The sequence below is a fragment of the Orycteropus afer genome, unplaced genomic scaffold, assembly GCF_000298275.1.
Source record: "Orycteropus afer afer isolate SDZICR_OR568_19922 unplaced genomic scaffold, OryAfe1.0 scaffold00202, whole genome shotgun sequence".
NCBI classification, from domain to species: domain Eukaryota; kingdom Metazoa; phylum Chordata; class Mammalia; order Tubulidentata; family Orycteropodidae; genus Orycteropus; species Orycteropus afer.
Window position 1 is genome coordinate 6123690 of NW_006921789.1, and position 23314 is coordinate 6147003.

Here is a 23314-nt window from a genome sequence, read left to right on the forward strand (position 1 = left end):
TCACGAGGAAGGAGTCACAGGTGCTTCTGGGTCATCTCCAGTCATCGTCTGCCACTGAATCATCTTACAAACACTGCTCCCTGAATTCCTGTAGGTTCCCAGCGGAGCCCAATGAGTGGGGAATTGGAAGCAAGGATGAGGCTGGTAAGAGGTAGAAATATGTATGGGAACATGGGGCTTTTCCAACAACACAAGCTCTGCTTTTGATCTTTTTGGTTGAGCTTCTGCTTAGGGATTCATTTGAACAAAGGGCTCAGGGTCTTAAAAAAGTCTGAAAACCAGAGTCTCAAAGTCAAAGAACGCCTTACGTGAACCTTTATCGTATATGGACTCACCTCATACCAGAAAGTAGAGCTTTCCTATGAAACCTTTTGTAAATCAAAATGGCGTAAAGCAAAGAAGCAAATACCATTAATTTATATGAGAAAAATTTTGAGTACCCCAGGACCCAAAAAATACCTACCTGATAATACCAAATAACATATAAAACCTAACAAAACACTAACCTGTAGTGTTTACAGATAGTTCAAAGCTATGATGGCTTGATGCTGAGACACTCAGTGTAGCCCCTTGGGAAGGAGCATGGCAACACCATTCTCGTTGATCAAGGATGTGTACTGCCTCTTTGAATCACTGAAGGCTAGTGTTGCTTTCCACCTTTTTTTGTGAAAGTGAAAACCTCTCAGGATTTCTTGGTTAGCAAAAACAGGTACCAATATAGATCTTTCATAAAAGTGAAGCAGTGTAAAGTGAACTTCCAAAAAGCAGGGGATACTTGTATTACCTCTAAAGCAACTAAGAAATTAGGTGTAATCACAAGTTAATAATAAGGCAATAATAATAAGTGTTCTCTTGACCTATACACAGGGCAGATGGGAAGATAACCCTTATCCAATGAAGGGCAGGAGTTGAAGATAAATATTCCCACATTCTTGTCCTTACTTAATCCTGTTCTGAGGCATGTTCTATACCACCTCCCACTATCTCCCAGAATCCTCCGCAGGATGAAGTCCTACTTGACCACAGCAGTAACTGGCTCATTAACAGGTCCTGCAGTGGCTTGTCTCCCTTCCCAGCATTTAAGGTATTCTGGTCACTTCCTAAATAAACTATTTGCCTTTGTATCTTTGTCTCATAACGTGTTTCTGGAGAAATCCAACCTAAAACAGAGTCTAATCCTTTATAACGAACAAACAAACAAAAAACCCCACAATTGTAATATCTTATTTTTTTTAAAGTTATTTTGTTGCTACCAGGATATTGGTTTGTGTAACAGTGAAAACAAACAAATAACAGTTGCTAAAGCTACATGTTCATAAAGACTTTATAGCTGCTGATTAGGCAGCAGATGGAGATATATAAACTATTCAGCCCCTGCCCTCTTTCTCCCCTTCTTTCATTTCATCTCTAATCTGATTATATAAAAATTATCTTAAAGTAACATAAAATAATATAAAAGCATGAATAATAAATATGGAAAATGACTGTCAAGTCTCACCTTTTAGTCTGTAATTCATCCAATTTTTTTCAGCAGAGATCACACCACATCATTTCTGTTCCTAATAGATACAGCATCTTGATATCTTCAGCCAATTTAGTCTGACTCCCATACTCATTCCTTTCAGACCCCAGCCAGGACACACTACCTCATGACATCTAGGAAGCCTTTGCTGAAGTACTGTCAACTAGCCTCCACTGGGGTACTACAACCATCATCATCCTCTGTTTAAAGTTCCACAGAACCTTGCTAGTATCTCAAACACTGCTAATCATATTACAGCATTTGTCTACCTCTCCCAGTGGACTGTGGGACTCACTAAGGACAAGAGCCAAGTCATACTCAATTGCGGACAGGTGTTGTTTAGCAAAAGCTTGTTGAAAGAAAAACAAAAGCAAAGAGAATAAGATAGTCTGAGTTTCTGAACCAGGCCACACAGTGAGTGGTAGAATACCATTACAGCCCTCTAAAAATCTGAAGAGGTACCATTTTAGGATCAAACCCCACCCTTCTTGATATAGCCTCAGACTAGCAGCTCCTGTTGTCCTTCCACTTACCAATGAGATGCCGCTCTAACCATTCCATCTCCTCTCATACTCCTGTGGCTTACCTTTGACTTTCCTCCTTTCTAGACTCTGTTCAAATGCACCTTTGTTCATTAATTTAATCATCATATCTCACCCCATTAGGGGCCATGGATACATGATGATTAAGATGATTTCTGCTCTCAAGGAGTACCAACCTGGTGAGGAAAGCGGCATTTGAGGGGTCCCAAGATAGGCACATGGAGCACAGAGGGACCCCAGGTGCTGAGAACAGTTCAGGAAAGGTTTATATGCTATCATTTCTGACTCCCTGGTTCAGAATCAATCATTTTTTCTTTGTGCTTGGCCCACACTTTGGTAGTAACACTGAATCTATGAGTAACAGTGTGAAATAACATGTCTCAAAATAGGTCAAATTCTAGCACTTCAGGTATTAAACATTCCTATTCAACCACGTTTTTCCTCAGCTCTGGTGGCATAGTGCCTAAGGCATTTGACTGCTAACCAGAAGGCTGGCAGTTCAAACCCACTAGCCACTATGGCTTATGATTCCTACAGCCCATAAGCCAGAAGGAAGTTCGGGCAATCTACTTCCGTAGTGATACCGCCTCAGAAACCTAAGGAGGGGTCGCTATGAGTCACATTCGACTCAATGGCAGTGAGTTTGGTTTTATTAGGAATTTAATTTTTTCCTTTGGACTTGGCTAAATTATTTAACTGATCAACAAGGTTAAATACCTGAAGCATCAACTAAAATAGCTTTCACTTTTTTTTGGATTCTCCAAGCAAAACTTGAGACAAACTGTCATCTATAGCAGGTACTTGCACAAATGCATTCTTCTGATATGTTCCTCTGTGAGAAAGGCACTTTGAGAACAAAGCACTGTTTTCAAAGGATGGCAGTTTCCATGAATGCCTTCTTAGCACTAACATATTCTAGTCTCCCACCTAGATTACTACCGTACTTCTGGGGCCAAATCCCCCTACTGTGCCCTATTCACCTTCCCTTCACAGACTCTCAGGCCTCAGGTTTCCTTTCTTCAGGCACTGGATTCATGAGAGAAAGAGTGCTTTGTCTCTGTTAGAACTTGGAACTCACTTCTATTTCATGGCCGACTCCAGCAAATTACATCGTACCTTTCAAGAACACACCAGGTAAAGGGGAATCTTCAGCACTAGATGCATTTACTCCGAGGGTCCTGGGAGGTGATACATTAATGAAAATTCTTAACTCTAGGGACTCTGGGCTTAAGCCTATTCCTGAGCAACAGCAGTACTATGTGATATTCACACTGCTAGTTTCTCTCTTTGTGGTGAAACTCTCTCACCAGAGGTGACCACTGAACTGAAGTGAGGCAAAGCTAATCAGATCATCACCATGAATATCATGGCTGCTGCAGCAGGGGGAAAAAAAGAAGCTATAAAACTGACTTTCTGATGTTTGATTAATCTATCATAACTAGAAGTCAATCTCCCTTGTAATGCTAATAAAACGGAGGATTTCTAGTTTCAAAAGTAATGGCCAAGGTCCAATCTGATTTTGTCTCTGAACTAATGATATAAATGGGCCTGTTGCATAAGTATCTAGTACAGGACTGCATATGAATTATTTAAAATTAAACGGCTTTCGAGTACCTTAAAGGACCCATAAAACCACTTCTACTTCTAGCTGATTGCATACTGATTAGAAATTACTCTTGCCTATGTCTTTATTAAATAGGAAGCCTCCTCTAGATTCCAACTCGAATGCTTGTTAATTAAGAACATACATGTCTATACATATCGAAAAATGATACAATGGAGTTATTTTGCAGCTATTTGATATGTGATCCTTTGCTCTCTTCCTCCATGTTCCCCCCTCCATCCCAGTATTTTAATACTATTCTGTGAATTTTAAATTTATACTCAGAATATGTTTTATGCAAATTATATTCACTATCTGGATCAGATACACCATTTCTTCTCATAAAGTTACTAAATTGTTATCCTCCTGAGCAAAAATATTTGTAAGTCAGTAGCTTCTAAATTTTGACTGGCTTTTGATCTGTAACTATGTAGGAGGTCTATTGATCTAATCAAGGTATATGTCAAAGAATTTCAGCATACCACAGAAATACTGACTTCATGTTATAGTACCACCACCACCACGAGAAATAGTAATACAAAGGAAAATAAACAAAAACGGAAAGGTAAAAGACCTCATTGTTCAAAGAAAAAAGATATTCAAATAAAGGAATTTCATAATCAACTACTTCTATAATTATTTAAATGGTAACAACCTCAAATCTGTTCCCAGATATACTGCTGTTTGTCTTTCAAGGAACTGGTTCTTACTGGGGCTCTCAGGTTTGTTAACTCACTCCTAGAACTGACAAATCAACTTTCTAAGAGCTAAACATTAATGGATGAAAACAATGCAGAGTTACAATGCCAGTTTACATTTACTTACATTCTGATAATAAACAGCCCATAAGTATGTGTGAAACTACATTTAGCACCACCACCACCAAAGATTAACCACGTTAGATTGCAGGTGGCTATCCCAGTGAAGTTCTCAGAGTACCCAACTGTTACAGTCCCAGGATAAATACCTAGCACACTTGCACATGGTTTTACTAAATGACCAAGTATTTGGATTTCTGCAGTGTCTGGGTCTTTGAAGAGTAAACAACTTGCTCCATTCAAAATGTTCAAAGTTCTATAGAATAAGGAAGAACAAAGAAGAATTGATGTATCTTGAATTAGAAGATGGTGAAGACTACTGAATATACCATGGACTTCCAGAAGAATGAACAAATGTCTTAGAAAAAGGTACAGCCAGAATACTCCTTAAAAATGAGGATGGTTAGACTTTGTGTCACGTACTTTGGGCATGTTATCAGGTGGGAACAGTCCCTGGAAAAGGTTATCAACCTTATGAAAGTAGAGTGTCAGTGAACTAGAGGAAGGCACCATCAGCAAGACCGACTGACACAGTTACTGCAACAATGGGCTCAAACATAACAATGACTGTGAGGATGAAGCAGGACTGGGCACACCTTGTTCTTCTGTGCACAGGGTCGCTATGAGTTGGAGAAGGCTCCAAGGCACCTAATGACAACAAAGCTCTAGAGAGATGATGGGAATCCACAAGTCCTAAGTATTGATTCTGCACAAAAACAGTATCTCAAAGAAACATGTGTGCCTTTTATTCAGAGTTGCTATCTGATATGGCTGGAAGGGGTAAAAAATTAAGAACAACAAGACATTTTATAATTGTGTGCCTAGCTTCTGTGTGTGTCACTGAAAAGGAGCCTGACATCCCTTGTCATTTCAGAGTGTAACATGGAGTTTTCACTTTGCTTAATGATGTGCTACTAACTCTAGAGACAGACTCCATTCCAAGTATTCTATACACAGTATATAATTTACTTCTCAGACCAAACATGGTATTTATTATTCTGCCTTTCACAGGTGAGGAAACTGAGGCTCTAGGACATCATTCAACTTATTCAAGGTCACAGACCAGTCAGTCAAGCTGGGCTCCCAACCCAGAAGGTCCACATTGCAAAGCACAGCTGTCCCCTGCCTCGCTGCTGTCTTGTATGTTGGTGTCAGGGCTGCCTCAGTGCTCCCTGGCTGATGCTGGCCAGCCTTAGGTGTCATCTCACCTGCCCAGTCTCTAGCTACGGTCACTTTAGTCTGCTATGGTTTTATTCAGCAGCCATTTTGTGCCAGGCACAGTGCTAACTCTTAAAATATAAAGATGAATAAGACACAATCATATAAGAACTTCCATGAGGAAGAGGCAAGAGGAGGAAGAGGAGGGAGAAGAGGGAAAGAAGATGGAAAGGGAGAGGAACAAGGTGAGGGATGGGGGAAAAACAGGAGGAGATGAAAGAGAGGAAGAGGGAGAGGCGACAGGAATAGACCAGTAAACAATAAAACAATTGACTGGACTGAGAAAGATGAGTGGACTATCACTAGACAGAAGAGATATTAGAGGGGCAAGAAGTAGGCAAAATAACGGCCCTGGAACCTGTGACTATGGTATATGGTAAAAGAGACTTGGCAGATGTAATTTGATTGTTAAGGATCCTGACCTGGGGAGATGATCTTGGATTATCTGGGTGGCCCAATGTCATCACAAGGGTCCTTATAAGTGAAAGAGGGAGGGAAGCAGGAAAATCAGAGTCAAGAAGATATCTGGAGACGCTGGCTTCAAAGATGGAGAAAGGGTGCCAGCCACAAGTCTAGAAGCTGTGTCAAGTAAGGAAACAGTTTGTCTTCCCAAAGCCTCCAGAAAGGAGTACAGCCCTGCTGACACATTGATTTTAACTCACTGACCCTCATTTTGGATTTCAACCCTCCAGAGCTGTAAAATAATAAATGTGTGCTAAGTCATTAATTTTGTGGTAATTTTTTACAGCAGCAACAGAAAACTAACACAAGTGAACAGGAAGAGAACGTGTTTTAATTATGTGCAAAAGCAGGAGGCATGTATGAGCATGGTACTGTAAGAATGTCACTCATGTGGTACACCTTCAGTCCAGGCAACCTCCACTGCCCCAGAACCACCTGCATACTGATAAAGCAACTCTGTCTGTAGACATTCATTTCATATCAAGTGATTTTCAACAAACTGCTTAAAAAGTAGGGTGTAAAATTCTAGCAAGTCCAAGTTTAAAATGTTAAAAAGAACATTAGCTATAAATGCTAGTCTTTAATTACCCTGGAGTTTATAACATTTTCTAAGTTTTTCAGTCTGCCTTTTGCAATCCTAGAGTTGCACAGCAGAATTTGACAGTTTAGGAACAAGGAAAATTCTTGGCTATACTCACTACATGTATACCTGTCTAAACCACACTATTATGGAAATGCTATCTTTTGACTGAACCGTGCACTCAAAATCCATTTTTATGATTTTGGAGGAGGACAATGAGAAAGGATGGTGTCCAGGTCAGCTAGCTGGCTCTCCAGATAGTTATCTACAACATGGCATTTACCTGAGTGAATTCATCAGGTACACCCGCTGCCCAGGAGACACAGGCCCTCAGTCTAGTTAGCTGGTGCTCCAGAGTCTGACTCTGGAAGGTTAACACAAAGTAAAAGACTTACAGAATCATATGCATAAAATCACATGATCTATTAAGTCACTCATAATGAGAAACATAACTATGTGCTAGAAAAGACAGCACTATCAACCTGCTCTGCACATTTTCTCTCCACTGGGTAAAGGGAAACCTAATTTTAAAAAGGTTCTGGGTGGGCAGAAAACAAGAATCAGGGCATTCAGCTGCATGATTCAAAGGCCTAAAGGCACTGGCCTCTGAGAATCCATGTCTCCATGATGGGGACTTGGAAACTGTGATGGACAGAGCCAAAACCCATCTGCTTCTGTGGCCAGGCAATCCTTGATTCCCAATGACACAAACAAAATTTCTCAAATGACAATCTTAGCATATTAGACCTTACAGCAGTAGTATTTACACAGAAGTCTGTCTGCTCTGCTCTACAAATAATGGCCTGCAAATAATAAATGCTTAATAAATGCTGAATCAAAGAAAGGACCAATGCATCTAGGTATTACTTTTATCTTGCTAGAGCCATAGCATCCTCAGAAACGTAGATGCTACTGCTTCTGCGATAGAGAAGTTACTACAAGAAAACACGGTGTGAACATGAGCCAGAGGCACAAATATGAAATTCTGAGACTTGATCTAGGACAGTTAACTGATCTGTTGCTTTACCTTCTCTCTCTGATTATGACTTTTGTTTTCCTTGCGCTATTTCTTCCTTCCTGCTGCATTATAAATGTTAGCTTTTCCCATGCTACCTTCAAGCCTTTTCTATTCTCTCATTTTCCCACACCATCCTCCAAAAGCTATCATCCTCACCCACGACTCTATTGTTCCTATGCACATCATGTTCTAATCAGTACCTCGTTTTCCCTCTCTCTACCAGACATTTGTGTCTACCCGCTGTATTTATCTAACTAGATGCCCTGCTAGTAAAACAAACCCAAAATGTCAAAGAGTGGCACTGAAAACAGAAAAGGGACAGAGACATGAATCTATTCTAGAGGAGTTCACAGGTTACTGGGAAAGCCACAAAAAAATGTAAAGGCAGTACAATATATTCAATAACAGAGGTAGGAGCAGAGAACAGTAGGCCTGCGGGTAGAGCTAGTGGTGCCAAGGAAGTGCTGGGTGAAGGATCTTACCAGATGGGCATCAACAATATCAAAGGGACTTCTTAGAAGAAGCAACTCCTGAGATGAGGCATCTAAACCTCAAAGTCCAGTCCAGTCAGTCATATCCATGGCACCTGTCATTTAATAGGCTATAGTACCTTATTCATTTATCTCTAGAATGATTAAAATTTGTTCCCTCCTTACCACTCCTGATGTAATCACCCTAATTCTGGTTCCAATAGCTTCTCACAAGAATTATAATAATGAATACCTAACACTTCTCCTACATCCATATTCTTCCCATTCCAACTCACCTGCCAACTGTTGGATCATCCTGAAAAAAGTAGTAATGAGTAAAGTAATTTTTTGCTCAAGACGACTTAATGGCAACTTTTTACCAAATTAAGCTCAGATTTTGCAACAATCTGTGTTCCACTCCTCTGCAAGTGTTCTACCATGCCCCTTCTCCAACACACCTCATGCTTTTGCTGTTATTGCTGTCATCAAGTTGGTTCGATGCACAGGGACTTCATGTACAGATGAAACACTGCCCGATCCCACACCATGCTTTCAAGTTTAGTAAAACTGAACTATGTGCCCTGAGGCATGTTTGGACTCTTCTGTTAAAAAGCCTCAGTATTTGAAACACATGAAGAATCAAGCCTTTCCAATTCAACTAGAAAACACTCCAAAGAACTTTGGCTCTCCAATCACAGATGAAAGCCTGAATCAACATTTTGAATTTTTCACTTGAAATTCAAAGCACCTGGTAAAATCAAACTTAAAATCTCACATTATCACTACTCCCAACCATTTTTTCTTGCCATTGCACCCAATATTCTGGGCTTATTTTTCTCAATTAATACTTAAGGGTTTTTTTTTTTTTTTTTTTTCTGTTTTCATTTTCAAATTTACCTGGAAAAATGCTTGGAATTATTGAGGTTTTCAAAAATTATTTTTACTACATTTACACAGGTAAAAGGAAATTACCAAAAAGAAAACTGCTTTGTAGACCTGAGAAAGAAAACAAAATTGTATCCTTGGAAGTTGAGAAGACTGACTAATTGCAGCCAGGATATCTAAATAAAGAAGTAATTTCAGTGGATTATGACTAAGCAGAAGACTGCTGTTCCATATTTTCATGTACCATTAATAACTGACTACTATTTCATAGTCTGTGAATAATCTGTAATAGGAAGGGGCCCTTCTGCTTACCTACTGCATGATGAGAAAAAGCACACATGAGAAATATTTAAGAAAGTGTCATTTGTGCTGAGAAATCCAGAAGACATACCTGTGGCTTCTCTATTCCTGAAAGAATGTCTTGAACCCTCTTTACTTCCAACTCATACTCTGCATGGCAAAAGGAAAAAAAAAAAAAAAAATACCATTAGAAAGCAACAGGTGGTCAAATTCTTTCCCCAAAGCCTTTACCGTGTCATAAATTTCACTGCCTGTCATCTTGAATTGCTGTTATCATATATACGATGCTGAAAGTCAGGAATGGGGATGTGTTTGGGGTAGAAATTTTATCATAGGTGGCAGTGCTAACTTGCCACTATACAGTTTTAAGTATCCACAATATTGACTAGATTAACCTAATTCAGTAAGAGAAATATTTATAAGGCACCTAGCACATTCTACACACTGTGTTAGGATCTTCAGGGAACAGACAAGTACACATAGTGCTTGCTCTCAAGGAACTTCCAGTTTAATACAAAAGGACAAGTACAAAACAAATGAAAACCTAGATTATAAAAGTCCTATTCATTCATCCATTTATCCAATAAACATTATTTAGTGTCTGTTTTATGCCAGGCACTTTCTAGATGTTGAAGCCCTTTAATCTCTTGAATCTTTTATTTTAGCAGTGGAAACAGACAATAAATCAACCAACAGTAAATAAGGAAAATCAGAGGTAAATAACTGCTATTTAGAGAATAAGAATAGAATGATGTGACGAAGAATTGGGTGGTAATTAATGATTCAGATAGGAGAGTCAAGGCAGATTGTTCTGAGCAGATGAGATTTACATGACAAGAAGGTGCCAGGCAACAACCAATCTGGAGCAACAGGGAATAAAGGGTCTTAAAGGTGTCAGGGGAGATTACTATAGCTAGAGGTTGAAGGTAAGAGAAGAGAAGAGGTCAAAGGACCAAGTACTGGGGGACACCAGACTCCATTGGCACAACAAAATACATAAAAGCCTTGATCCACATCCTACATTAGTGAGTAGCGACTGAGGTCTTAAAAGCGTTCAAGCGGCCATCAAAGATGCAGCTAATGGTCTCCTAGCATCAGAAGTGAAAAAGAACGCAAAAAAAACCAAAAAACAAAAACAAACAAACAAAAAAAAAACAAGGGCATTTAGAAGCAATCAGCCCTAGGACACGAAAGATGGCCCTCGAGACCAGAAGAACTAGATGGTGCCCGGCTACCAATGCCAACCACTCAGGAAAGAATCAAATCTGGAGATCCTGGATAGAGTGGGAGGGAAAACGTGGAACAAAATCCAAAAACTCAATAATTACCAAAATTACTGGTCAGATGAAATCTGGTGAGAATCCCAATACTATGGTCCTGGAATACATTCTGCATCTGGAATAAAACTGACCCCCAGGGGCTGGCTCTCAGCCCAACAGTTAACAAGATGTACATGCAAACCACTCAACCCAGGATGACGCACCCACATACTCTACGTAATACACCCCTTAGAGCAATAGACCATGGGACACCAGAGGACCAATATTCAAACCGACGAAATGCAGGACAAACGAGAGTGCATAAATACGAGGGGTACAGGGGGAAAGTTATAGGGTAGGGAGGGGAGAAGACTGGGTTAGGGTTGGACATGGTAAATGAGGAATGAAACTAAATGTACGAATTATGTTAAATGTAAAACAAACTCTGAAAATGCAAAAAAAAAAAAAAAAAAGAGAAGAGGTCAAAAGAGACAGTCAGTGGCCAGTTCATAAAGAGCTTTGAGGTCAAAGCACAGAATTCAATTTTTAGTCCACATTCCATGTACAGCTAACTGGAGTGTTTTAACAAAGAGACTGGTATGATCTGATTTTGAGTTTGAAAACATCTGTTTGGCCTGTGTGTGAATAATAGGTATTAGAAAGGTAAGGACGGAAGCAGAAAGACCATGCTCTGCTATGGTCTAGGTAATGGGTAAAGCTGATATAGGATATGGTCGGTAGCAGAGAGGGTGATAACAGAACTCGTTTCAGTTACGTTTTAGAGGTACAGGTGTTGCTGGACAGATGAGTGAGGGAATGAGAGAATCAAGGGTAATTCCTAGTTTTGGTCTTGATCATCTGGAGGATGATAGTATCTTTTAATATGATGGGAAAATAAGATGGTCATTTTGGGGTTGGAGCAATAATTGTCTCTTAGAAATGAAAGAAACAAAATGTTGGAAGCAGAGAGGATGGGGTGGTAAGAATGTGTGCCCTGGTTCCCCCCAAAAGAAGAAAAGATATATGATAGAATTTAAATTAAGAATTTGTTTTCTTAGAGGAGCCTCTTGACTCTGACAACCTGTTTAGTGGGATCTAACGCCAAGTTTATAAAGTTATTTTCACTCGTTAATCTAGTTTATACAATGAATGCTTGAGATGCGTGACTACTAAGACTAAAGTCTTTGCTCTCAAGATTACTCAAGTGTGATGAGGGAAAATCAAAGTAAATAGGTAAGCATGTAATAGATGCTATGATACAAGTAATCCAAGAGGGTGCTAGAGAATAAAGGAACCAACACCTAGCTGAGCCCTGTGGGCAAGTGAAGGGGAAGGAGGAGGAAGAATCAGAGAGAATTAGAGAGTGAGAGTGATCAGTAGGCCCAGATCTTCACAAGGCTGTTGATTCTCCTTGTTCCAATCTGATCTTAAAGTTACCTCTTCAATCAATCCCACTCCAAACCCTACCACTTGCCCCAGCCTTATGCCAGTCACGCTCATGTCTTATTTCCTTTCTTTCGGTCAGTTATCAAAATCTGAAAATCAATTCTCATTTATTTGCTTCCTTGCTTATTACTTGTCTTCCCTACTACAATGTAAGCTCAGCAAGGCAGAGACATGACAGCTCAGGAGTAGGCAAACTTTCTGTGAAGAACCAGACAGTAAATATTTTAAACTCTGCAGGCCATACATCTTTTGTTTTTGTTTTTACAACCCTTCACAAATGTAAAAACCATCTCAGCCTGCGGGTCATACAAAAACAGGCTGCAGGGCAGGCTGTAGTTTGCTGATGCCTAATATAGGACAGTCAGGCACTGGTAGTTACGTGGGAGAATTCTCACCTTCCATGTGGGAAACCTGGGTTCTATTCCTGGTCAATGCACTTCACGCCCAGTCACCACTATGACTGTCAGTGGCAGTTTGCATGCTGCTCAGTAGCTCTGGTGGTGCAGTGTCTAAGGCATTTGACTGCTAACCAGAAGGCTGGCGGTTCAAACCCACCAGCCACTTCCTGGAAGGAAGATTGGGCAATCTACTTCCATAGAGATACTGCCTCGGAAACCCAAGTCGGGGTCGCTATGAGTTGGATCCGACTCAGTGGCAGTACGTTTGGTTTTCTTGGTTTCTGATACTGAACCAGTTTCATTGGAGCTTCCGGAATAAGATGGACTAGGAAGAAAGGCCTATGATCTAGTAAAAAAAAAATTCAGCCAATGAAACCCCTATGGATCACAAAGGTCTGGCCCATCTCCAATCATGGGAACGGTGCAGGACCGCACAGCATTTTATTCCATTACACATAGGGTCACCATGAATCAAGGGCCGACACAATGGCAGCTAATAGTAACAACAATTGTAGGTCATGTTTACTATTCAGTGTACCACACATAGCACAACTCCTGGCATGTTAGAACTTGACACAGAGTTTTCAACTTAATAAATGAACAAAACCTCAATCAACAATGAAAAAAACTGTCTAGTTTGCACAATTTCAAAATTTAATAGATTAGTTCTTCATTCCCCCCACCTCCCCGACTGTATTCTGTTTCACAGAACATATTTACCTTTATTTTGGTGAGAAAACAAATGGGCTGGTGGGAAAAGGGTGTGTGGCAATAATACATTTTTAAAAGCTCCAACTCAAAGAAAGCCTGCATTCAAAAACCCAAATGTCACATGCACATCTAAAATCATGTATTTATGTTAAGGTATAGTCAGTTAATGAATGGCTTACCCAATAAGTCAAAAGTGTACACTTTCTGGAAGCTCTTTCTATAAATAAACCATAAACATCATGTATCTCAGAAATTAACTCTCAGTAAAAAGAAAAAAAAAAAAGCAGAGTCACAAGTAATGAACCATTTCAGTTGTTAAAGGCAAAGCTTTCTCAATCTCCGGTTATTCTAGACTTTGAAGAATCCTGTGTTTCAAATATTCACATAGCTAGATAAATTCAAACAACTTGTTGAAGGAGGTCATTGTTTCCTATGGCATGACTGACACCTGTAGAGGGTCTTAGAGGTGCAAGAAGCCAAAATTGTCCTTGAGATAATGAAGTTTAGACTAGAACAGGATGACCAGCTATTCAAAAAAAAAAAGGGAAGAATTAAAGAAACCTGCCAAGGAAGGATCCTGAGGCTTATGTGATAGACATAAGGCATGAAAGAGAGGAGAGTAGAAAGGGATACCCTGCTCCATAAAAACTCGAAAATGCCCACCTCTCCCATCCCAGCTTTCAAAAATAGATGACAATTGAGATGATTATGCTTTTGACATAAAAAGGGAAACGACAAAGGCAGGCTCAGAAGGGAAAAAATCTGCTCAAAATCGAAAAGAACAGGCCTCAGGTATGAACCAAAAATACAACTGAAAGGTTCTGACTGAGATCGAAACATTTATCTTTCAAAGAGAGGTCAGAACTGCCCCTCTTTGTCTGCTTTTGATTACAATAAGGGAAGACATTTTCTGAGCACCTGGGTACATACTGGTCATGCACTCAACACCCATCACCTCTGCTACCTTTTTACCAAATCCCTTGCAAGATACACACTCCTTGCTCTATTTTACAGGAGTGGGTCGTACTGATGTTTATGTCAGATGAATGAACGAATGAATGAACGAAGAAACTGATGCTCAGAGGAGATGTGATTTCCCCCAGGCCATATATCTAGTACACTATGAAGCAGGGATGCAAGGTCCGGTCTATTTGGCCTCAAAGCAGGACGAAGTCTGGGTTATATCATGATAAATTAATTGATAAAGATCTGGGGGTCAAGAGAGTGGGTCAGGGCTGGCAGGGTACTGGCTCCGAAGGAAGTAAGAGAAAGAGAAAGCAGAAGTAAAGACCTACTAAGTCCCACTGGAGCCATGAGAGGTTTTGGTCATCGCTATTTTTTTAAGTGGAAAAAGTCAAATGAATAGAGCAAAGGCCTCTGGATCTGGGGAGGAGGCATGCGAAAATGACACACAAGAAAATGTGGGCCATGAATTGAGTCAAATGAACAAAGGAGTCTGAGGAGATCAAATACAAAAAAGGTAGGACCTGTGGAGGAAAGGCAGTGACAGAACAATCACTACCCTATCTGAAGAAATGTAAATCAAAGCTAGACTGGATTTTTTTTTTTATGGTTCTGAAATGTAAATATGGGAAGAGAAGAGAAAAGTGTGCTAATATCACGTTTATTTAATGCTTCTCCACAGATTAAAAGAAAAAAGCAAATATATCTCAGGCACACAATTTGCACAAATAAGAGTAAAAATAAAATCTGTTTAATAGAGCAAAAGTGACAGCACATAAAATAGTTCTGGTATGAAGCTAACACTCTGGTATGAAAATGTCAGAATTCACAACTCTACGACCTAAATAACTGAGTTAACTCAGCCTACCTCTCCCTAAGCAAGATGTAAGTGTGCCTCGGAGTAGGCGATGAATTATCACTCTCTTTCCCAATGAAACAGCTTCAAAGCCCATCTATACTCAAAGTATTTCAGAGCTTGGATCAAGATTCTGCATGTACATGCTTGTGTATGCACTCACTTGCTTGCTCCCTTCTCTTTGACTCATACAAACACTGTGGAGAGGAGAGTGAAGGGAAAAACAGCTAATCCCCTCATAAAAATGAACAAAACTAAACCAAAAAAAGGTTTTGTGGAAATTTGCCTTTAGCATTTTTTTCAATACAAAATTAAAAAACAAAACACTACGTCATTTTTTCTCCCCCTTAAGAACCTGGTGTTTGCCGAATGATCAAGAGATTGGTCTAAAAGAGGCAGAAGTGCAAGGTTCTGATGCAAAGTCTCAGGACGAGTTTCTCTTTCTTCATTTTCAGGGCTGCCTTCTTTCCCTCTAGTTTACAGCAAGTAAATGAATACAGAGGCAAATGTAGGCCAACTATGAATTTCTTTCTTTCCACATTAAAGCTGCCATGAGGTAAGCAAACAAATCAAAACCGTTTTTCCACCTGCTTAAACTTTAAGACCATGGCTGAAGGGGATGGACATGATGACCCCACCTTCACACTTCACACCTCTACCTTTTGAGTGTTTGAAAGTATTTACCCTGCAGGAAAGATTGTCCTGGTTATTACAAAAAAAATAAATAAATAAAAACACGTAACTGGGTCAAGAACTCCCAGTCAACACCCCAAATGTCAAGCCAAGAAGGGGTATTTTGTTTGGCACATTCAGGCACACCTGGGGTAGGTAAGTAGGAAATTTTCTCAAAAAGAGTTAGGATGAGAACCTCTAGTTTTAACATGCCTCCAAAGAGTTGAAAACCAGCCCATTTGGAAATATCAAAAAGAGGACTGATGGAGTTTCAGCAGTGTCTCAAATCTTTCCTTCCCCCCAAAAGCAATTCTTCTAGCAAAATAAATAAAGTGTTTAGTAAAAAAAAAAAAAAAAAAAGTTAAAATAAAAATACATGAGCAAACCAACACATAAAAAAAGAAAAGAAACCACACACATAGAGGGAAGATGTGTCATGTGAAATTTAAACTTTCCACAAATAATGGTTTTCATGTTTGCTCCAAAAAGAACCATTAAGTTCAGACTGTTTGAATAACTCTAAGGCCTAAACTAATTAAAATAGTTCCCTTGATAAACACAATTTACTTCTTTGGTTTGTTTCACATTTTTCCCTTCTTAGAAAAGAAATACAGCTAGACACTTAGCTGCTAGCTATAGAAAGTATTTATGGTTGTAGTAGCCCTTTCATTCCAATGGAATGACATCAGCATTATTTCTCTGTAAACTTTCTGTCTAGCTCCCATCCACAAGGCTCACTTGCAGTTCTGCCAGTCATAACATAATATGCTTTCTCAGATTTGCTAAGAAGCTAGCTGACTTGGGTACTTTCTTTAACAAATCATGTATCATAAATTAGGGGCATGAAATATATACACTTTCTGATTATACCTATTACTGGGACTAGAGGCTTACAGTTAATAGCAAATAATCAATATAAGAACTAACTAAACAGAAATAAATACTTTTAGATTGAAAAGAAAAATATGACTCAATAATAAGGACAAGCTGGACACTCAGTCTTTGCTGACTGATGCCAGTGAGAAGAAATGGGGATGAAGGGCGGCTATGCTAAGAATGCTCAGTGAACCGCTTTTCTGCTCCGAAAAATGGATCGGCATTTTCATTTTAAAAATATTACTTATGCTGAGGGAAAACAGAGGAATTAATAAGTGCACACAAAGTAGGATTAGTTACCTAAGAATCTCCATTTAGTGATTATGATCCACAGTTAATGGTTCTTAATAGCAAACATTAAAGATGTCTAAAATCACAAAGCAGGGAATAAATTTGCATAAGAACAATGCAGTTAATTCCAAAAGACATATATTCCAGAAATAGCTTGCAATACAATCATCCTGATGTAAAATATGCAAAGATAAACATCTTTCTAGCCATTTAGCTGGTTAAATGGTTACTCTATTTGAAATCCTAATACGCAGCCAAGGAAATACCAGACTCTCAACACTAAAAAGTGCTGCTAAGAGACAGGTTGCAAGTTTGAGTCTACCCAGAGGTGCCTTGAAAGAAAAGTCTGGTGATCAATCTACTTCTGAAAAACCACTCATGAGTAACCCTAGGGCGCACAGTTCTACTGACACATTTTAGGTTCTCTATCTAAAGGCAGCAGCTGTTAAACATCCAGTCAATTGCTGCTCGGCAAAATCATGGGTCTAAGATTGACAAATAGTCCCATTTCTCCAGAGAATCTGGAAATCCAGAATTTTACATGAAATCGCCAGATCTGTAAAAATTCTCTTTTGAAGCTTTTTAAATCTATAGAAAAGTTTAAGCAGTAGTACTATGAACATACACATACTCTTTACCTAGATTCATCAATTGTTAACATTTTGCTGTATTTGCATGCTTACAGGGTGTCAACAAAACGTACATTTTTCAAACCATTTGAAATTGTTGACATGATGATACTTGACCCCAAAAGCTTCTCCTACATAACCACAATAGCATTATCTTATCCAAGAGATTTAACACTGAAAGGATAGAATAATCCAATCTATAACTGTTAGTGTTGTTGGGTGCTGTCAAATTGGCTCTAACTCATAGTGATCCTACGTACAACAGAACGATACCCTGCCCAGTCCTGGGCCAGCCTCACAATCCTTGTGATGTTGTTGTTGTTATGCGCTGTCGAGTCAAACCGGACTCATAGCGACCCCTCCTTACATTTCCGAGGCAGTATCACTACAGAAGTAGATTGCCCCATCTTCCTTGCTGTAAGTAGTAAAAATTCCCAAATACCCCGATAAAGTGTTGGGTTTTTTTGTTTTTAAAAATATTTTATTGTGTTTTAGGTCCAACTTTACACAGCAAATTAGATTTCCATTCAACAATTCATAAACAAATGGTTTCGTGATGTTGGTTCCAGTCCCGGCAATGTGTCAGCCCTCTCACCATTTCCACACCACCTGCCCTGTTTCCATCCATCCAGTTTCCCTGTCCCTCCTTGCCTTCCCATCTTTGCTTTCTGGGTAAACGTTGACTCTTTGGTACATACAGTTGCTCATTCTTCATTGGTGTTATTAATTATTTTATAGGCCAACATATTATTTGGCTAAAAGGTGACCTCCAAGAGCAGTTAAGAGAGTTAAAAGTTTCATATTCAAAGGTATCTGAGGGTGATAGACTCAGGGATTCCTCTAGTCTCTATCAGTTGGGGATGTCTGGTCTGTCTTTATGAATTTGAGTTTTCTTCTACATTCCCCCCGCCACTCTGACTAGAACTTTCTATTGTGTTCCTGTTCAGTACAGTCAGTGGTGCTAGCTAACCACTATTTAGTTCTTCTGGTGTGAAGGCAGAAGAGGCTCTGGGTCACATGGGCCATTAGTTCTGTGGACTAATTCCTTCCTTGACTCTTTGGGTTCCTTCACTCTCCTTTGCTCCAGATGAAAAGCAACCAATAGTTTTACCTTAGCTGGTCTCTTATAACCTTTTAAGACCCCAGATGCTACTCATCAAACTAGGATGCAAAACATCATCTTTATGAACTAAGTTATGCCAATTGACCTAGCTGCCCCAAAAGACTATGGTCCTGGCTCTCAAATAACCACATGAGGTATTTGGGTATATCTAAGTATTCCCAACTGTGGTTCCTATGTGCTTTATTGTATATATGAATATATATGCAGCACATACAAACATGTATATACATATGCCCACAAACACACCTACAGGCGTATCTCAGAGATATTGCGGGTTTGGTTCCAACCACCACAATAAAGCCAATGTGCCATAAATCAAGTCACAAAAATTTTTTGGTTTCCCAGTTCATATAAAAATTATGTTTGCACTACATTGTAGTCTATTAAATGTGCAACAGCATAATGGCAAAATTCAAAATCTTGTGAAAATTTCCAAAATGTGACAGAGACACAAAGTGAGAGCATGCTGTTAGAAAAATGACACTGACAGACTTGCTCAACTCAGGGTTGCCATAAACCCTCAATTTGTAACAAACAAACAAACAAACAAACAAAATGCAGTATATGTGAAGCACAATGAGGCAAGGAATGCCTCTGTATGTTGTTGTTGTTGTGCGCTGACGAGTCGGACTGGACTCATAGTGACCCCTCTCCTTGGGTTTCCGAGGCAGTATCACTACTAAAGTAGATTGCCCAACTTTCCTTCCGAGGAGTGGCTGGTGGGTTTGAACCGCCAGCCTTCTGGTTAGCAGTCAAGTACCTTAGGCACTACACTACCAGAGCTCCTATGCCTCTATATAGGCACTCACATTTACTCCCATATGCGTTCACACACCTATATAGCACAAATATCTACTTATGTTACTACTCACGTATTTTGTGCTTATTATTTTGTTGCAAAACTGTATGTATTATAGCATTCATCACAGTTGTCTTTTATTCTTGCATGCCTCTCAATGTCTTCATTTACCTTAATCAAGGTAAATGAGCTGAATTCCCCTCAATATTTTCTCTTTTTCTGTCCAAGATACAACCAAAGATTATCTGTTGCATGTGTTGTTATGTGCTGTCAAGTCAATTCAAACTAATAGCAACCATCCAGGATACAGAACTACTCTAGAGGATTCCCTAGACTGGAGAAGCAGCAGGGTCTTTTCTCCCAGAGCAGCTGGGAGATTTGAATCACCAACTTTTCAGTTAGCAGCTGAACACTGTACCACTTGGGCTCTTTATCACGTTTTGTTAACCAAAGGTAAATAAATAAATAAATAAACCCATAGCCATGGAGTCAATTCCAACTCATAGTGACCTTATAGGACAGAGTAGAACTGCTTCACAAGGGCTTCCAAGGAGCTCTGGTGGCATAGTGCCTGAGGCATTTGACTGCTAACAAGAAAGTGGCAGTTCAAACCCACTAGCCACTCCTCAGAAGAAGATTAGGCAATCTATTTCTGTAGAGATACTGCCTCGGAAACCCAAGGAGGGGTCACTATGAATAGGAACTGACTGGACATCAATCAGTTTGGTTTTGGGAATCTTTACAGAAGCAAACTGCCACATCTCCCTCCCACAGAGCAGCTGGTGTTTTGAACTGGAGATCTTTCGGTTCGCAAACGAGTGCCTTAACCACTTCTCTGCCAGGGAGTCTTTAAACCAACCCTCATTTGCAACAAATTCTTCTTCACAATCACTTGCTGAAGTGCAGCTTTTAAGTCACTTGAAAAGTCTTGGAGCTTTTTCTTGTACTAAAGTAAGGCTAAATAAGGACTATGCAACTGTTCAGAAAGATACACTTAGGAATTGATCTTGTTCATAACCCAGGGGTAGCCTGCATTTTCCTGTGATTTGATTCAGGCTAAATTTTGTGGGCAAGAATTCTAGATTTATGTATATTCCTTTCTACTAAACCAGTAAGCACACAAAGCCTGTTTGAACCATTTGGTGATAGGGAATTTGAGCTCTTGGTCACAGTATTGTGCAACATATTTCTCTGTTGTAAATGCACTGTTTCCCTTTCATCTGATGGTTGCACTAAATACTGATTTCTTGCTGGAATACATTATTATATTGGTAGTTGCAAAGATGGTGGTAACCAACATGCAAAATTCCAAATTATTTACCATTGTCCATTCTCACTCATAGTGAATTTTTATGGAAGCAGACCACACCTTTCTCCCACACAGTGGTGGGTTTGAACTGTTGATCTTTTGGTTGGTAGTCAAGCGCGTTAAGCACTGTGCCACCATGGGTCTCTATTTTTAAGTCAAGTCACTTTAAAAAATAAAACAAAACAAACAAAGTAAAACTACAACAACAATCCATCTGATAAATAACACACCTCTGTAGACATTATCTGGCTATAAGCTGCTGTTTTGTGACTTCTCTTTAGCAATAGCTCTTAGATATTCATGTTTAAGATCATGTGGGTAAATAGTAACAAAACATCAAAGCCACTCTTATTCAAGGATTTTCTTCTTTAAATATGATTTGTTGTTGTTGTTGTTACGTGCTGTCGAGTCAGATCTGACTCACAGTGACCCCTCCTTGGGTTTCTGAGGCGGAATCACTATGGAAGTAGATTGTCCAACCTTCCTTCCCGAGGAGTGGCTGGTGGGTTTGAACAACCAGCCTTCTGGCTAGCAGTCAAGTGCCTTAGGCACTATGCTCTCACAGCTCCTTTAAATATGATTAGAAAGAGAAAATAATCTAAACGTTTTAGGTTTCTATAGTTTTAGAATGTCAGAAGGGACCATTCCGTGAGAAAGATGTCTTCCTTGGTAAAGCGGAGGTCAGGGAAAAAGGGAAAGGCCCTCAAAGAGATGGATTAATACAGTGGCTGCAACGGGCTCAGGTACAGCAAGGACTGTGAAGCTGGCATAGGACCAGACAGTGTTTTGTTCTGCTGCACCCAGGGTTGCTATGAGTCGGAGCTGACTTGAGGGCACCTAACAATAACAATAACAATACCACCACCACATACTTTTAGACAATACAATTAAAGCAAAGCAAACCAATAACTTAAGGGCCATCTTAAATGACATTTTAAATAGGGCATATTTGAACTCTAGAAACTCAAATATGAACAGTAGCAAACTTTAAGTAGAAAAATAAAAGAAACATTTGGATTCTCTTGATGTATAATTTCTGCTCTCAGTTTAATCCAGTCATGTTTCATTTCTTGTTCCTCGTAATCAACATTTCCCTTAAAAAAAAAAAAAAAAAAAAAACAACGGATAATCAAAACAGACAGCACCATCTGCCCCAGACCAGAAAAGAAAATGGACTGTCTTCTAAATGCACTGGACTGAGAAATGAACTAAAATGAAAAGTTAAATTGAGCTAGTAGGCAGGAAACATCTATATGAAGGATGCTACTGGTAAGGATTTCTTTTTCCCCTCTAGAATGGGGACCACTCTGAGAGCCAGAAGCCCTGAACAATTAAGTACTTCCATTTTACTCTCCAAAACATCTACGATAGAGCAGACTTCCACAAACCCATGATCAGTATAAAAGAAGTCTTTGCATTATTTTCAAATGAGCTATCCTATACCAAAGTCATATGTACTAAACTTGCTGTTCATGCTAAATCTTTGATTAAATTATTTGCAGCTTAAATTTATTCAGTTTCCTGTATGAAATGAAGGACTCTATTCAGCTATGGCTGATGGTTCACACAATGTCCACATAGACTGCCCTTATTTTTCAAAACATGATAATCACAAACCTTAGTAATATCTTTTCCATGCATATTTTCTCCCTCTTAGAATGAAACTAGTGTTCTAATTAAGGGGAAAAAAAAAAAACAAACCTTGGTTAAAAACCCTCAGTATTGAAATATTACATTTATACCACAACACAGTTCTGTAAATAGTACCATTTACCAGCCACATTTCAAAGTTTACAGGTGACAAACCATGCTTATCTTTCTCTACTCCTAACAAATGAGGCACACACTCCTGCACTGCAATGAGCTCAGCAGGCTGGGAAGACGCCCAGGAGCAAAAGTACCATGGGCTCAACTTGGTGAGAGATAAAAAAGCACAAAAGAAAAAGGAAAAGAAAAACTAGATAGCTAGCCCCTCAGTCAATAAAGAAGGGGAAAGAAAGGAGCAACACAGACAAGATGACTCAAAAGATGGCTCTCAGCAAGTACATTAAGTTACCCATTTTCATCTAGGTAACTGGCTTTAAAATAATTTTCTAGAGTTTGTATAATGATAAATATTTCTATTATGAAACAAAAGTGTAAAATATTCATTTGTGATATCCAAATTACCCAAATCTAATTTACTCAAGAATGGAAGGAGAGTACCAAATATGCAAGTGTGTTATCTCCCTCCCCTCCAGGCCTGGCTGACTCTTGTCATCCATTAGGCCTCTGCTTGGAGATCAGTTCTTCCTGGAAGTAGTCCCTAATGGCCTAGGCCTGCAATAGTACAGTTTGTGGGGTTCCCCTAACATCTATCCTCCACTCCACATTTAAGTATGAATCATACACTGTGTTAACTTGCACTTCACGGTGTATATCCCTCACTCCTTCAAAAGAAGTTAGCTTTAGGAGGCAGGGAAAGATGGCAGACTAGGCAGAAGGATTGCACAGACCCTCTTCAACAAAGAAAAGGGAAACCAATTAACACAGACACAGAAGATAATCTTGGACCCCTGAGCCTT

At 39.4% G+C, this 23314-nt stretch overlaps 1 protein-coding gene across 1 annotated transcript in view; it reads right to left on the bottom strand.

Moving 5' to 3' along the window:
- The window catches only part of FNDC3B (fibronectin type III domain containing 3B), a 366502-nt gene that overhangs the window by 121504 nt on the left and 221684 nt on the right, over positions 1-23314 (bottom strand). The window contains exon 6 of the mRNA XM_007948108.2: positions 9510-9568. Coding sequence (XP_007946299.1) covers positions 9510-9568 — 59 coding nt within the window. The remainder of the gene's footprint in view (positions 1-9509; positions 9569-23314) is intronic.